The sequence below is a fragment of the Microcaecilia unicolor genome, chromosome 5 (genome assembly GCF_901765095.1).
Source record: "Microcaecilia unicolor chromosome 5, aMicUni1.1, whole genome shotgun sequence".
Taxonomy (NCBI): domain Eukaryota; kingdom Metazoa; phylum Chordata; class Amphibia; order Gymnophiona; family Siphonopidae; genus Microcaecilia; species Microcaecilia unicolor.
This window is the reverse complement of record NC_044035.1, coordinates 7,427,347-7,443,806: the sequence shown is the minus strand read 5'-3', so window position 1 is coordinate 7,443,806 and position 16,460 is coordinate 7,427,347. Positions and strand designations below refer to the sequence as shown.

Genomic DNA, 16,460 nt, shown 5'->3' with positions numbered 1-16,460 from the left:
TAATGAATAATGAGTTATGGAGCTCTGGTTAGATTGTAAGGTCTGTCGAGCAGGGACTGTCTCTTCATGTTCAAGTGTACAGCGCTGTGTACGTCTAGTAGCGCTAGAGAAATGCTAAGTAGTAGTAGTGTTTGGGATTCCGGAATCTTGCTAATGTTGGGATTCTGGAATCTTGCTACTGTTGAGATTCTGTGCGGAATCTTGCTACTCTTTGTCCTTATGCCTTATTTGTCCTGTTTGTCCTGATTAGATTGTAAGCTCTGTTGAGCAGGGACTGTCTCTTCATGTTCAGGTGTAGTGTTTGGGATTCCAGAATCTTGCTACTGTTGGGATTCTGCGCGGAATCTTGCTACTCTTTGGGATTCCGGAATCTTGCTACTGTTGGGATTCTGAGCAGAATGTTGCTACTCTTTGGGATTCCGGAATCTTGCTACTCTTTGTTATTAATCCTTATTTGTCCTGTTTGTCCTGATTAGATTGTAAGCTCTGTTGAGCAGGGACTGTCTCTTCATGTTCAGGTGTAGTGCTTGGGATTCCAGAATCTTGCTACTGTTGGGATTCTGCGCGGAATCTTGCTACTCTTTGGGATTCCGGAATCTTGCTACTATTGGCATTCTGAGCAGAATCTTGCTACTCTTTGGGATTCCGGAATCTTGCTACTCTTTGTTATTAATCCTTATTTGTCCTGTTTGTCCTGATTAGATTGTAAGCTCTGTTGAGCAGGGACTGTCTCTTCATGTTCAGGTGTAGTGTTTGGGATTCCAGAATCTTGCTACTGTTGGGATTCTGCGCGGAATCTTGCTACTCTTTGGGATTCCGGAATCTTGCTACTGTTGGGATTCTGAGCAGAATCTTGCTACTCTTTGGGATTCCGGAATCTTGCTACTCTTTGTCCTTATGCCTTATTTGTCCTGTTTGTCCTGATTAGATTGTAAGCTCTGTTGAGCAGGGACTGTCTCTTCATGTTCAGGTGTAGTGTTTGGGATTCCAGAATCTTGCTACTGTTGGGATTCTGCGCGGAATCTTGCTACTCTTTGGGATTCCGGAATCTTGCTACTGTTGGGATTCTGAGCAGAATCTTGCTACTCTTTGGGATTCCGGAATCTTGCTACTCTTTGTCCTTATGCCTTATTTGTCCTAATTAGATTGTAAGCTCTTTCGAGCAGGGACTGTCTCTTTATGTTCAAGTGTACAGCGCTGCGTACGTCTAGTAGCGCTAGAGAAATGATAAGTAGTAGTAGTAGTTATGGCATTACCCCCATCACCCCTACTTGTCTGGCACATCAGAACTGTAAGTCCAGGGCCGCCACATTAAACATTCTGTCTCCTCAACCTTCTGCCCTTGGAAATGCTACAGTGAACCCAGGATATTTTACAGAAATAACAAAAATACAAGTGGCGAGTTTCAGATCGCTCTTAGAACTAAAAGGAAAACTTATTCTTCTAAATTAATTGCTGGGAAAACTTTGAATACTAACTCTGTGTTTAAAATCTTCTCCGATCTTACTGATACAAAGATCTGTTCCAGCCTATCTCAGGATAAAAAGCTTTTCTGTAGCAGAATTAGCTGAGCATTTCCGCACAAGGTTTTAAAGATAAGAGAGCAATTTGATCCTAATGGTTTCCAACGGGAACCACCTGTGAATAATTGCTCTGCGATTCAGTGGACAAAATTTGGTCAGAATTTGCCCCTTTAGACTGGTCGACGGTTGACAGTCTCTTCCAAAAGACTTGCCCACATTATGAAAACAGCTCTTTAAGGGGCCCTGTTAGTAAGCAGAGGCATGGGAGCCAACTTTTCAAAATGATTGGGGGTGCTGAAATTTTTTTTTTTTAACAGGTGGTGCATTCCCCCCTCCACCTCCCTTCGAGTTCCAGGCCTCCCTACTACTACTTGACATTTCTAAAGCACTACTAGGGTTATGCAGCGCTGTACAATTTAACATAGAAGGACAGTCCCTGCTCTAAAGGACAAATGTACAGTCAGTCAAATAGGGGCAGTCTAGATTTCCTGAAAGGTATAAAGGTTAGGTGCCGAAAGCAACATTGAAGAGGTGGGCTTTGAGCAAGGATTTGAAGATGGGTAGGGAGGGAGCTGTCTCTGTCTCTGAGCTCTGGTCCCGCCCTTGCAGAAACAGGAAATGAGGGCGGGACCAGAGCTGAGAGACAGAGAGGGAGAAGGGCCGAGCCTGCACGCATTTGCTGGCCGCTGTAACCCGTCCCCGACGAGGTAAGTCAAGACAAGTCAAGAGATGACTTTTAAAATTCAGAGGGAGGGAGGGGGCCTGGAACTCGGAGGGAGGAAGAGAGGGACGATGACCCTGGAACTCAGAGGGAGGGAACAAACTACTTCCGGTGAGTGGACTATTGGGGGTACTCGAGCACCCACAGAGTCAGTGCCTATGAGTAGAGATAAGGCTAACATGCAGGTAGCGTGCGCCAAATTGATTCTACTGCAGGGGTAGGGTGGGCGTCCTCCAGTAATTTCAAAGTTGGCGAGTGCTGTTGCCTGCGGTAGAAAATAATTTTCTATTTTCTACCGGGGGGAGGGGGGGCTATTCCTGATGGAAATCGGCAGCACGGACACATTAGCGCGCACTGCCTGATTACTGCACGAGTAGCGTGTGAGCCCCTACCTCGATGGAAGGCAGTAAATAGCTACAGGTTACTTTTAATTGTAGCGCACTGCCTCCATTTTAAAAAAGGGACTTGAAATACCGTCTTTCTGTAGTTTTTGCAACTTTAAAGCAGTTTACATAGTATATACAGGTACTTATTTTGTACCAGGGGCAATGGAGGGTTAAGTGACTTGCCCAGAGCCACAAGGAGCTGCAGTGGGAATCAGCTCCCGAGGATCAAAGTCCACTGCACTAACCACTAGGCTACTCCTCCACTCATTCCACCAATAAGAGCCAACCTAATCAGTGATGTCACAATGGCTTGATTGCCCGATACTTGGCTCACTTCTGATATTGTGATGTCATAAGGGAAAGGGGGAAAGGGAAATGGGACTTGATATACAACTACATTCAAAGTGGTTTACATATATTCAGATACTTATTTTGTACCAGGGGCAATGGAGGGTTAAGTGACTTGCCCAGAGTCACAAGGAGCTGCAGTGGGAATCAAACTCAGTTCCCCAGGATCAAAGTCCACTGCACTAACCACTAGGCTACTCCTCCACTCATTCCACCAATAAGAGCCAACCTCATCAGTGATGTCACAATGGCTTGATTACCTGATACTTGGCTCACTTCTGATACTGTGATGTCATAAGGGAAAGGGAAATGGGACTTGATATACTGCCTTTCTGAGGTTTTTGCAACTACATTCAAAGTGGTTTACATATATTCAGGTACTTATTTTGTACCAGGGGCAATAGAGGGTTAAGTGACTTGCCCAGAGTCACAAGGAGCTGCAGTGGGAATCGAACTCAGCTCCCGAGGATCAAAGTCCACTGCACTAACCACTAGGTTACTCCTCCACTCATTCCACCAATAAGAGCCAACCTCATCAGTGATGTCACAATGGCTTGATTGCCCGATTCTTGGCTCACTTCTGATATTGTGATGTCATAAGGGAAAGGGGAAAGGGAAATGGGACTTGATATACAGCCTTTCTGAGGTTTTTGCAACTACATTCAAAGCGGTTTACATATATTCAGGTACTTACTTGTACCTGGGGCAATGGAGGGTTAAGTGACTGGCCCAGAGTCACAAGGAGCTGTAGTGGGAATCAAACCTGGTTCTCCTGGATCAAAGTTCATTGCACTAACTACTACTACTACTTATCACTTCTATAGCGCTACAAGGCATACGCAGCGCTGTACACCATACATGAAAAGACAGTCCCTGCTCAAAGAGCTCACAATCTAAATAGGACAAACATACAGACAGACAACTGAAAGTTAAGGGAATTAAAGAGGTGGGGATAAAAGGGTACAGGGCAAGCGAGTAGCGGTTAGGAGTCAAAAGCAGTGTTAATGAGGTGGGCTTTTAGCCAGGATTTGAAAACGGCCAAAGACGGGGCTAGATGTACAAGCTCGGGAAGTCTATTCCAGGCGTAAGGTGCAGCGAGATAAAAGGAACGGAGTCTGGAATTAGCAGTAGAGGCGAAGGGGACAGACAAGAGAGATTTATCCACAGAATGGAGTACCCGAGGGGGGGCGTAGGGAGAGACAAGAGTGGAGAGAGGTACTGGGGAGCGGCAGAGTGAATGCACTTATAGGTCAATAAGAGAAGTTTGAATTGAATGCGGAAACGGATAGGGAGCCAGTGAAGTGACTTGAGGAGAAGGCTAATGTGAGCATAGCGACTCTGGCGGAAAATGAGTCGCGCAGCAGACGTTTGGACTGATTGAAGAGGAGAGAGATGGCTAAGTGGGAGGCCGGCGAGAAGCAGGTTGCAATAATCTAGATGAGAGGTGATAAGAGTGTGGATAAGGGTTCTGGTAAAGTGCTCAGAGATGAAGGGACGGATTTTGCTAATGTTATAGAGAAATAAACAACAGGTTTTGGCAATCTGCTGAATGTGAGCAGAGGAGAGAGAGGAGTCGAAGATGACCCCAAGGTTACGAGCTGATGAGACAGGGAGAATGAGAGTGCCATCCACAGAAATAGAGAAAGGGGGAGAGGAGAGGTGGGTTTAGGAGGAAAGATGAGAAACTCGGTTTCAGATGAGGTTGAGTCATCCAGGCAGTGATATCAGATAGGCAGGCTGATACATTGGTCTGGATGCTCCTCCACTCCATAAGCAACATTTAGTACTGAAATTTTAATTTGTTTCTTAATGGATGGTGTTTGTCAACTACTTTGTAATAGTAAAAAAGCACTGATCCTTCAATGTGACCTATCAAGTGCCTTCAACTTAGTGGATCATGACATTTTATTGCAAATTTTTGAAATACATAGGTATTTCTGGTCATGTATATAGATGGTTTCAAGGCTTCTTAAAACATCGATCATATAAAGATGCATAATTGGGGTTTTTTTTCGGATAGCTGGAGTATTTCTTGCAATGCTCCACAGGGTTCATCTAAATCTCCATTACTTTTCAATGTATTTGTGCACTCACTCAGTTTAGAATTGGAAAAATTAGGCATTTAATTTTACAGTTATGCCAAAGATAAAACAGTTTTGATATCTATTCGTCTTTCATCGTCATCAGAATTTAATCATTTCTAAAGTTATTACTACCATTGCACAAACTAAAATTAAACACAGATTAAGCGAAGTTCTTACTTATTAATAATTCTCCAGTTGTTGAGGAGACCAATATTACTATTTTATTTATTTGTTACATTTGTATCCCACATTTTCCCACCTATTTGCAGGCTCAATGTGGCTTACATAGTACCTGAAAGGCGTTCGCCAGTTCCGTTCTGAACAAATACAAAGTGATATTGTGGTAGAATAAGGTTCATGTGTAACAGACACATTAGGGAATCGTGGAGAGGAAGGTCATTGGTGGAATACAAGACATTATTGTTGTTGTTGTTTTGAACAACCTGGCTTGAGGCATCATTTTACAGGGTGTGTAAAATAGCTGTTTAATTTCTTTTCAGGCGCAGGCCATTTCATTCCTGGAGACAACCGAACACCTTTATCAGCAGTTGCTGCAAGTTCAGAACCAGGCCATGGATGGTGAGGGTCTCCCGGTTCTGTCCCGATTTTGTTTTCCTCTGCATTCCTGTATGGTTTTTGTAGTACGGAGGGGGTTATGTGGGCCTTCCCTGCTATAGTTGGAGCATTGGGCTAGAGCTCAGGCCTTCACAGGTTTGAGACCAGCACGGGATCTAATTTTCTCTGTGAAACTAATCAGTATTAGGTCCTGCTCACTGCTTAGATGCTGGTGAGGTTCCTCGGTACTGATACTACTGGCTCAGGAGGTCCAAATATTGAATCATTACATTACATGGGGGTCCCAAAAAACAACAAGGCAAGTGATCTGCAAGATCCAACGTGGAGAATAAACGAGCAGATCAAAGTGACATCCAAAGGATTTTATTAGAGATATCATATATAAGGAAGTTGCCCGACACAGGCCGTGTTTCGCCCACAGAGGGCTGCGTCAGGAGCTAAAATGTATCCTCCCAAAAGGAACAATTGCAATACTCATATAAGGACAAGAAAGAGTCCTTATATGAGTATTGCAATTGTTCCTTTTGGGAGGATACATTTTAGTTGTTCTTTTCGGGAGGATACATTTTAGCCCCTGATGCAGCCCTCTGTAGGTGAAACACGGCCTGTGTCGGGCAACTTTCTTATATACGATATCTCTAATAAAATCCTTTGGATGTCACTTTGATCTGCTCGTTTATTCTCCACATCATTACATTACATTAAAATACTGGTATTCTGTAATTACCTATTTAGGGGGTCTTTTGCTAAGGCGCGCTGACGTTTTTAGTGTGCGTTAAAAATAGGCGTGCGCTAAATGCTAAAGATGCTTATGTATTCCTATGGCGTCTTTAAAGACCCCAGCATGGCTTACTAAAAGATCCCCTTAGTTTCCTGTGGATTGCAACATAAACTCTAGGCCATCCCTAGAATTTCAAAACAATATATTGATTAAAATTTATCACAAACAAACTATTTAAATAAGTACATAAGCACATAAGCACTGTTACGCTGGGAAAAGACCAAAGGTCCATCAAGCCCAGCACTCTGTCTCCGACAGCGGCCAATCCAGGCCCCAAGAACCTGGCAAAACCCCCAAATTTAATAATGATCAATGGACCTTTCCTTCAGGAATCTGTCCAGACCCCCTTTAAACTCAGCAAGGCCAGCTGTTGTCACTACCTTCTCCGGCAGCGAGTTCCAGAGTCTAACTACGAGCTGAGTAAAGAAAATGTTTGTCCTATTTGTTTAGAGAGGTGTGGTAGCCGTGTTAGTCCACTCTTAAAGGTTTCCGATCTGATGAAGAAGGGCAACCTTCGAAAGCTAATCAAGAAATGTATTAAGTTATGTCCAATAAAAAAGGTATCATCTTATTTTCCTTTCCTATTTGTTTTAAACCTACCACATTCTAGCTTCATCTTATGTCCCCTGGTTCTATTATTGTTAGCATAAACAAACCCTTCACATCTGTCTGCTCTACCCCACTCATTATTTTGAGTCAAGGTTCTCATTTACATACAGTGCTACACCTCCTCCAATCCTATCCATCTGAATACCATAAAATCACTAATCGTCCTAATATCAGAGAGCAAAGCATTCCATATCAACAGAGCTTGGTAACGTAAGGAGGATGCTAACTGTTTAAAAAGTTTCACATTGTTAATACTTGCAAAATGAAGCATAAACAATTTTCGTAGGGAATAAACAAACCCTCATGCCGTTTGATAATTCTGAATATTGCCTCAGGTACAAAATAAGTTCCTGTATATAATATGTAAACCGCTTTGATTGTAACCACAGAAAGGTGGTATATCAAGTCTCATTCCCTTTCCTTAAATGTGCCAACATAAGACGGCACAAAACCGTACAGAATCTTCTGAATCGTTCTACAGAGCTTGAATCGAACTCAAGCCATAACCAACAGCCTTTGAAGTTTGAAGTAAAGAGGAGTTACACTGTCAAAGTTCGAAATTGCAAAGATCAGCCCAACAGCAGCATATTGCAGTAATCCATCCTCAATAAAATAAGAACTTGGACTAGAAGATGGAAAACAGAGGTATAAAAACAAATGTCCTAATACTTCTTAGTTTCCTCAATACAAGAAAATAACTTTTTTTTTCAAAGAGTAACCTGTTCTTCCATAGTAAGTACAGTTTGATTTCTTTTATTGATTTTCAATACAGAGATAAACAAGAGCTCGCAACATTCTACAAACTTTGGCAATACCGGAGCTCACGTTTAAGAAGTAGCTATCCATATCTAGGTTAAGATTAAATTAAGAAAAGAGAGAGGAAGAAGAGAGGAAAAAAGGGGGGGGGGGAGGCTGGAGGACACAAATCAAAGCATGGAGCATGCATAGGTCATGAGATACACCAAGTTTAGTGCTTATCAATGTACAGTGTTAAAATAAGATACAAGTGGTAGCCATTTCTCCCTATATAAAGCAAAACGAGGAGATTTCTTTGCAAGGTGTGATTCGTATTTGTGAATTTGAAGCAATACGTTCCACCATTCCTGGTGGGTGGCTTGGTGTAAGGACTTCCAATGTGAGAAGATTACCTTCAATGCTAACAAGAGTCCCTTCACTGTGAGTCAGCAAACTCTTGTAGCACTGATCTCTGAGTATCACAAATTTATAGGTGGTTGAGCCAGGAAGGTGAAAAATGTCTACCAGTTGTGACCAGATTTCTAGCCAGTATTTAAGAATGCTTAATATTACCCACTTGAGACTGACAAGACCAGCATACATTAGGGTTAGAGGGAGCGATAACATGTATCTTATATGGCGTCCATAGAGATCTATGCATAAAGAAATACATAGACTGTATAGTAGTGGAAGAATTAGAGCATAGTAAGTAAACTGAGCAGGGCTTTAGGAGGTTCCAGTTTACTACAGATGAGCAGCAGGTCCATGAGGCAGTCCTTGGACAGAGCATGCTTTAGTATGTACAAAGTGTCCCCCCCTCCGCCCCCCAGTAACCTTCTTACTATGGGGTTCTTGTACTGAGGTGCGCCGAAAAATGGGCTGCGCTAGTGTAGGCGCGTGTTTTGGGCGGACGCAGATCCATTTTTCAGTGCACCTGTAAAAAAAAAGGCCTTTTAAAAAATTTTTTGCTGAAAATGGACTTGCGACAAAATTAAAAATTTTTCTCGCGTGTCCATTTTGGGTCAGAGACTTACCGCCACCCATTGACTTAGCGGTAAGGGTCTCACGTGTTAACTGTGTGGTCATCGTCTATGCACGTAGAATGATGATAATTACCGACCGAGAAAATAAAAATTATTTTCCAGTGCGCGTAGCGAACGCGTGTCAAAAGTGAAATGACCACACGGGCCATGCGGTAGCCGTGCAGTAACTCCGAATTGACGTCCCTTTATTGGCCAAAGAAACAGGTAACCACTTTAAGAAGCAGCGCCTGACCTAGACGCAAAAAAAAAAAACAACCTATTTGCAATCAATTATATTACACAGGAGTAATGGGAGAGCTTTCTACTACATCAATAAATAGACTTAATATGAACTAGACAAAATCGAACTCGTCACGTAACTGTTTAACCTTACTGCTATTAAAGAAAGACATACAATATGCACTACCAATCTATGCCCCTTAGCAGTGGTCTCGCAGTACTACTGCTAGGGGACAGTAACTATGGAAGGCTGCCCCCTATCAGTAATACTGCAACACTACCGTTAAAGGGTGATTGACCATTTTGACCCCAGATCCAAGATGGGGCATAAGTGGGAGGAGACTCCTGCCTCATTCCATTGGACTACTGAGGATCATCTCTAGGTAAGTTCCGGGGGGGGGGGGGGGTAGGAGGGTCTGGAGTGGTTGGGGGAGGGAGGGTCTGTGTGAGATGGGAGTGTCCTGATGTTGGATCAGGGTTTGGCAGGAGGCAAGATTTGCACAAGGGGGTGTCCTGATGTTGGATCAGGGGGTTGCAGGAAAGGAGGGTTCTATGTAGGGGAGGGTATTTTGATGTTGCATCTGGAGGAGGTCAGAGGCATATGAGCGTGACAGGTCCCTTTCTCTGGATCCTGGATAATATTCAGTGGGGCTGGATAAGTATCTCATCCTGTCCCATTGAATATCAGCCGGGACCCAGAAAAGTGCCAGATGCCAAGAATGCTCAGATATGGTCTGGATATTCAGTGCCAGTGCCTCCTGCTGACTGAATATTGCCCAGCAAGTATTTAAACACCTGCATCATATCTACCCTGTTCAGAATAGTAACATAGTAAATGACGGCAAATAAAGACCTGAACGGTCCATCCAGTCTGCCCAACAGTCACACTCATTATCAATTCATGATTAAATCACCAATGAACGTGATATTATACTTTATCATGAGTCTTTCTTTGGTGTTTCTGGGACATAGACCGTAGAAGTTCACCCTGTTCCACCTACAGGAGTTGCCGTCAAAGCCCATTCCAGCCTATCCAAATCCATCTTGTCATTTGCGGGACCCAGACCATAAAAGTCTGCCCAACGCTGTCCTCTGTTCCGGCTACTGAAGTTGCCAGTGAAGCCCTATCCAGCTTATCCTAAACCGGGTTGCCATATACAGACACAGACCTACAAAGTCTGCCTGGCATCGGCCTTAGTTCTTTACAGCCGGAGTAGGCGTCCAAGCGTCACTCACACACCCACCCCCTGCAGCCATTTATTTTTGTTTTCTACCATCTATTTTCTAAATAGGGTTCCTCTGTGTTCATCCCACACCTTTTTGAAATAGAATGGTAGGTATTATTAGGAAAGGGATGGAAAACAAAAATGAGGATATTATAATGCCACTGTATCGGTCCATGGTGCGACCGCACCTCGAATATTGTGTTCAATTCTGGTCGCCGCATCTCAAAAAAGATATAGTGGAATTAGAAAAGGTGCAGAGAAGGGTGACGAAAAAGGGGATGGGACGACTTCCCTATGAGGAAAGGCTAAAGCGGCTAGGGCTCTTCAGCTTGGAGAAAAGGCGGCTGAGGGGTGATATGATAGAGGTCTATAAGATAATGAGTGGAGTGGAAAAGATAGATATGGAGAGTCTGTTTGTGCTTTCCAAAAATACTAGGACAAGGGGGCATGCGATGAAGCTGGAGTGCAGTAAGTTTAAAACAAATAAGAGAACATTTTTCTTTACTCATCGTGTAATTCGATTCTGGAATTCGTTGCCAGAGAATGTGGTTAAGGCGGTTAGCTTAGCAGAGTTTAAGAAAGGTTTGGACGGCTTCCTGAAGGAAAAGGCCATAGAATGTTATTAAATGGACGTAGGGAAAAATCCACTGTTCCTGGGACAAGCAGTACAAAATGCTTTGCTCCGTGGATCTTGTCGGGTGATTGTGACCTGTATTGGAAACTGTCGGAGACAGGGCGCAAGGCTAGATGGACCTTTGGTCTGACCCAGTGTGGCGATGCTTATGTCTTATGAATTCCATCACTGTTCCTTCTATCTCGCTGCTCCCTATGCCTGAAATAGACTCCTTGAGCCAGTACGTCAGGCTCAGTCTCTGGCTGTCTTCAAGTCTAGGCTTAAAGCCCACCTCTTTGCTACTGCTTTCGACTCCTAACCATGACTCTCTTATCACCCCTACCACTGCAATTTCCCCACCCCTAGCTGTCTGTTCGTCTGTCCAATTTAGATTGTAAGCTCTGTTGAGCAGGGACTGTCTTTTCATGTTCATTTGTACAGCGCTGCGTAAGTCTAGTAGCGCTATAGAAATGTTTAATAGTAGTAGTATGAGCCAAGTATAGGACAGTCAAGCCATTGTGACATCACTGATGAGGTTGGCTCTTAGGCATTGGTGGACTGAGGCATTATGACATCACAATGTCAGCTCTGGTTAAATCACTGCTTTGTGCCAAGTATAGGACAGTCAAGCCATTGTGACATCACTGATGAGGTTGGCTCTTAGGCATTGGTGGACTGAGGCATTATGACATCACAATGTCAGCTCTGGTTAAATCACTGCTTTGTGCCAAGTATAGGACAGTCAAGCCATTGTGACATCACTGATGAGGTTGGCTCTTAGGCATTGGTGGACTGAGGCATTATGACATCACAATGTCAGCTCTGGTTAAATCACCGCAGCTCCTCAGTACCTTTCCGCTCTCATCTCTCCCTACACTCCTCCCTGTGAACTCCGTTCGCTGGGTAAATGTCTCCTGTCGTCCCCCTTCTCCCCCACTGCTAACTCCCGGCTCCGTTCCTTCTATCTCGCTGCTCCCTATGCCTGGAATAGACTCCTTGAGCCAGTACGTCAGGCTCAGTCTCTGGCTGTCTTCAAGTCTAGGCTTAAAGCCCACCTCTTTGCTACTGCTTTTGACTCCTAACCATGACTCTCTTACTCAACACCCTCACTTATCACCCCTACCACTGCAATTTCCCCACCCCTAGCTGTCTGTTCGTCTGTCCAATTTAGATTGTAAGCTCTGTTGAGCAGGGACTGTCTTTTCATGTTCATTTGTACAGCGCTGCGTAAGTCTAGTAGCGCTATCGAAATGTTTAATAGTAGTAGTAGTAGTTTTTGTCTCTACCACCTCCCCCGGGAGGGCATTCCAGGCATCAACCACCCTCTTTGTGAAAAAGAATTTCCTGACATTACCCCTAAGTCTACCACCCCAAAATCTCAGCTCGTGTCCTCTAATTTTACCATTTCCCGTTCTCTGGAAGAGATTTGTTTCTATATTAAATACCTTTCAAGTACTTAAATGTTTGTATCATATCTCCCCTGTCCTTTCTTTCCTCTCTAGGCTGTATATATTCAGGTCTTCCAGTCTCTTCTCATATGTCTTATGGCGCAGGCCCCGTATCATTTTTGTTACCTTCCTCTGGACAACTTCTAGTCTTTTTATATCCTTAACAAGATACGGCCTCCAAAACTGAACACAATACTCCAGGTGGGGCCTCACCAGCGACTTGTACAGGGGCATCAACACCTCTTTTCTTCTGCTGGTTACTCATCTCTCGATGCAGCCTAGCATCCTTCTGGCTACAGCTGTTTTGTTGCTTTACAATCCTCAGACACCATCACCCCAAGGTCCCTCTTCCCATCTGTGCATAGAACCTCCTAGGACATACAGCTCCCATGGGTTTCTACTCCCCAAATGCATCACTTTGCACTTTTTTGCATTCAATTTTAATTGTCAGATGTTAGACCAATCTTCTAACTTTTGCAGATCCCTTTTCTTGGTTTCCACTCCCTCTGGAGTGTCCACTCTGCTACAAATGTTGGTATCATCTGCAAAAAGGCAAATCTTACCTTCTAATCTTTCGGTAATGTCAATCACAAATATGTTGAACAGAATCGGCCCCAGCACCGATCCCTGAGGCACACCGCTACTTACTTTTCCTTTCTCTGAGTGAATTCCATTGACCACCACCCTCTGGCATCATGGACAGAACTGGGATTGGAACTGAAGGGAAAAAGCATGACCTAACCAGGGTCACAGAGATTGAGTGACAGCACTGGGATTAGAACCGAGGCACATGGAGATAAAGTGATTTGCCTAGGGTTCCACTTTGCATCAGGGACAGAGCTGGGATTAGAATTGAGGCACACGGAGATAAAATGAATTGCCAAGGGACCCACTGTGCATCAGTGACAGGGCTGGGATTAGAACTGATATACATTGTATAACTGGGGGTGCACGTTACATGCTCTTTGGGCACTTGCATGCATACATGTTCACCTACCCATGAAAATGCCCAGCTGGGCCTTCAAGTTGTATTCAGGTGGGGGGCATGGAAGTGGCATAGTGCGTAGATGCAAATGGTTATATGGGCCCAGCACCCTCCTGCATGCCTGCTGCATTTATGTGACTGCAGTTACACTTGGTTTGTGGATGGTGTCGATGTTAGTGTGTAAGTGTCAGGCACCCCATCCCATGTGACGCTTGTGTTCTGGAGGAATCTGTTCTAGAATAGGCCGTCACCACACGGCATCGTGAGCCTGAATGGAGATGCCGGCTTATAGAATTGCCCCTAAGGGCTAGATTCAAGACCCTCGCTGGCACCCAAAGTTAGGGGTTGAGATGATCCGCACTAAGCTAGTATTCTGCGGAGCATCCTGTACAGAAGGTTTGCTTAGTGCATGTTTACATCTAACTTTGTGCCGAGCATTTACGCCTGCCAAAGGCCTGGTGGTATAAATGCTGGTGTCCGACTGCTGGCAGTTCTGTACACAAATACTACTGTTATGTAACATCGTGCCTAATTTCATGGAGCACCCATGGCCACGTCCCCTTCGGAGTTGTGTGCGATGACATTTACACGCACATGTTATAGAATACGGCGTAGGGCAGATCCAGGTGTAATTCTTAATTGCTAGTGCTTGTTAACACCAGTTATTGTTACCACTTAATTAATTGACTAATTAGTTTACGCACAGATCTGGGATCCTTGCCCAAATCTGGGCAACCTGCACGACTAATATTCCTCCAGTGTCGCTATGCTCATATTAACCCTCTCCTCAAGTCACTTCACTGGCTTCCTATCCGTTTCCGCATACAGTTCAAACTCCTCTTATTGACCTATAAGTGCATTCACTCTGCAGCTCCTCAGTACCTCTCCACTCTCATCTCTCCCTACATTCCTCCCCGGGAACTCCGTTCACTGGGTAAGTCTCTCTTATCTGCACTCTTCTCCTCCACTGCTAACTCCAGACTCCGTTCCTTTTATCTTGCTGCACCATATGCCTGGAATAGACTTCCTGAGCCAGTAAGTCAAGCTCCATCTCTGGCCGTCTTCAAATCTAAGCTAAAAGCCCACCTTTTTGATGCTGCTTTTAACTCTTAATCCTTACTCACTTTTTCAGTACCCATGTTTTATCATTCCCACCTTAGTAATTCCCGTATTCCTTTTTTGTCCTGTTTGTCTGTCCTAATTAGATTGTAAGCTGTTTCGAGCAGGGACTGTCTCTTGTGTGTTCAAGTGTACAGCACTGCGTACGTCTAGTAGCGCTATAGAAATGATAAGTACTAGTAGTAGTAATAGGTAAGTGACTTGTCCAGGGTCACACAAAGCATCAGCAGCAGAGCTGGGATTAGAACTGAGATATAGGGATATAAAGTGACTTGCTCGCTCTCACACACAGTCAGTGACAGAGCAGTAGCTCAAATCCCCAGTTGCCAAGAGTCCTCTTGTCTTTGACGGTACGTCAGGGCTCTAATCAGCAGCCTAAACAGACGTCCTCCAGAGTGTGAAACCTGCCAGCGCCGGTGAAATCGCCTCTCCTTGGAAACAGTGCGCTAAGGAGCCGATAACACAATTATTGTGTGCGGACAGTGACAATTTTTGGCAACTCGGGAAAGTGAGAAAAGGATAACGCCGAGGAAAATGATATGAACCTAGAGTGGAAGAAAACGGAGGCGAAATATAGAATAGCTGGGATAAAAGGGAGCCAGGAATAGGCACCGGCTGGGTAATCCAGAGCCCGGTGAATAGAAACGATGATTACAGAGCCTGTTCAGTAACTGACATCTCTTCAATAAAATGGAGCAATACGTTACACCAATTAACCCAAGCACTCTAAGAATGCATTAATTAATTAATCAGTTTAATGACAGTGTTTAAACAGTTCATTGTAAGCAGGCTTCTATTAAGCCCCATTACAGCTGTAATAGCGCTGCAGGCACAGGAGGCCATGTGATAAAAGTAACCCGAGTTCTCTTGTTCTGATAGATTTTGACGTGTATGTGTTCAGCCGTGTTAAGTCTCAGCTGTCTGGGGATGAAAAACTCGATCAGCACGCCTTGGAGAAAGAGGTAAGGCATTTGATGAGAAGTATCTTGAGACTTGAGAGCTGAGTTATGCTGTTTAAACAGAACAAAAATCAGTCAGTCGGGGGGGTGGGGGGGGAGACTGAAGGCTTGATGGAAGCGGTGAAGACCTTTGCACTTTGAAAGGGCTGGAGATGCTGAAATGTGTAGAGATAGAAGCAAAGATGACAAAAAGAATAGGAGGTGATGGAGGCTTTGGGGTATTGTAGAAGCAGGAAAGAAAATGATGGAGACAACTGAGAAGGATAGAAGAGGGAAGAGGCAATGACAGTGATAGAGGCAGGAAGATAATGAGAGATGGAGACAGTACAGATGATGGAGAAAATCGAGACAGCCAGAGTAGAGGCATGCAGGTGATGAGATATGGAAGCAGGTCAGATGATGGAGACAGTTGAGATAGCAGGAGAAGTAGAGGCAGTAACAATGATAGAGCCATTGGGGTGATGTGAGATGGAGGCAGTGCAGATGATGGAGAGAGTTGAGAAAGCAGGAGTAATAGAGGCAGTAATGATGAGAGAGGCGTGCAAGCGATGAGAGATGGAGGCAGTGCAGATGATGGAGACAGTTGAGATAGCAGGAGAAGTAGAGGCATTAATAATGATAGAACCATAGAGGCAACAAGAGATGTAGAAAGTTGATATAGAAGGAGTAAGGCAGTAATGATGATAGAGGTTTGCAGGTGATGAGAGATGGAGGCAGTGCAGATGATGGAGACAGTTGAGACAGTAGGAGTAATAGAGACAGTAACAATGATAGAGCCATGGAAGTGATGAGAGATGGAGGCAATGGAGATAATGGAGACATTTGAGATAGCAGGAGAAGTAGAGGCATTAATGATGATAGAACCATAGAGGCAACAAGAGATGTAGAAAGTTGATATAGAAGGAGTAAGGCAGTAATGATGATAGAGGTTTGCAGGTGATGAGAGATGGAGGCAGTGCAGATGATGGAGACAGTTGAGACAGTAGGAGTAATAGAGACAGTAATGATGATAGAGGCATGCAGGCAATGAGAGATGGAGACAGTGCAGATGACGGAGACAGTTGAGGCGATAGGATAAGTAGAGG

The 16,460-nt window shown here is 44.2% G+C and overlaps 1 protein-coding gene across 1 annotated transcript in view; it reads left to right on the top strand.

Moving 5' to 3' along the window:
* The window catches only part of LOC115469884 (trichohyalin-like), a 173,067-nt gene that overhangs the window by 52,778 nt on the left and 103,829 nt on the right, over positions 1–16,460 (top strand). The window contains exons 9-10 of the mRNA XM_030202635.1: positions 5,563–5,641; positions 15,296–15,378. Coding sequence (XP_030058495.1) covers positions 5,563–5,641; positions 15,296–15,378 — 162 coding nt within the window. The remainder of the gene's footprint in view (positions 1–5,562; positions 5,642–15,295; positions 15,379–16,460) is intronic.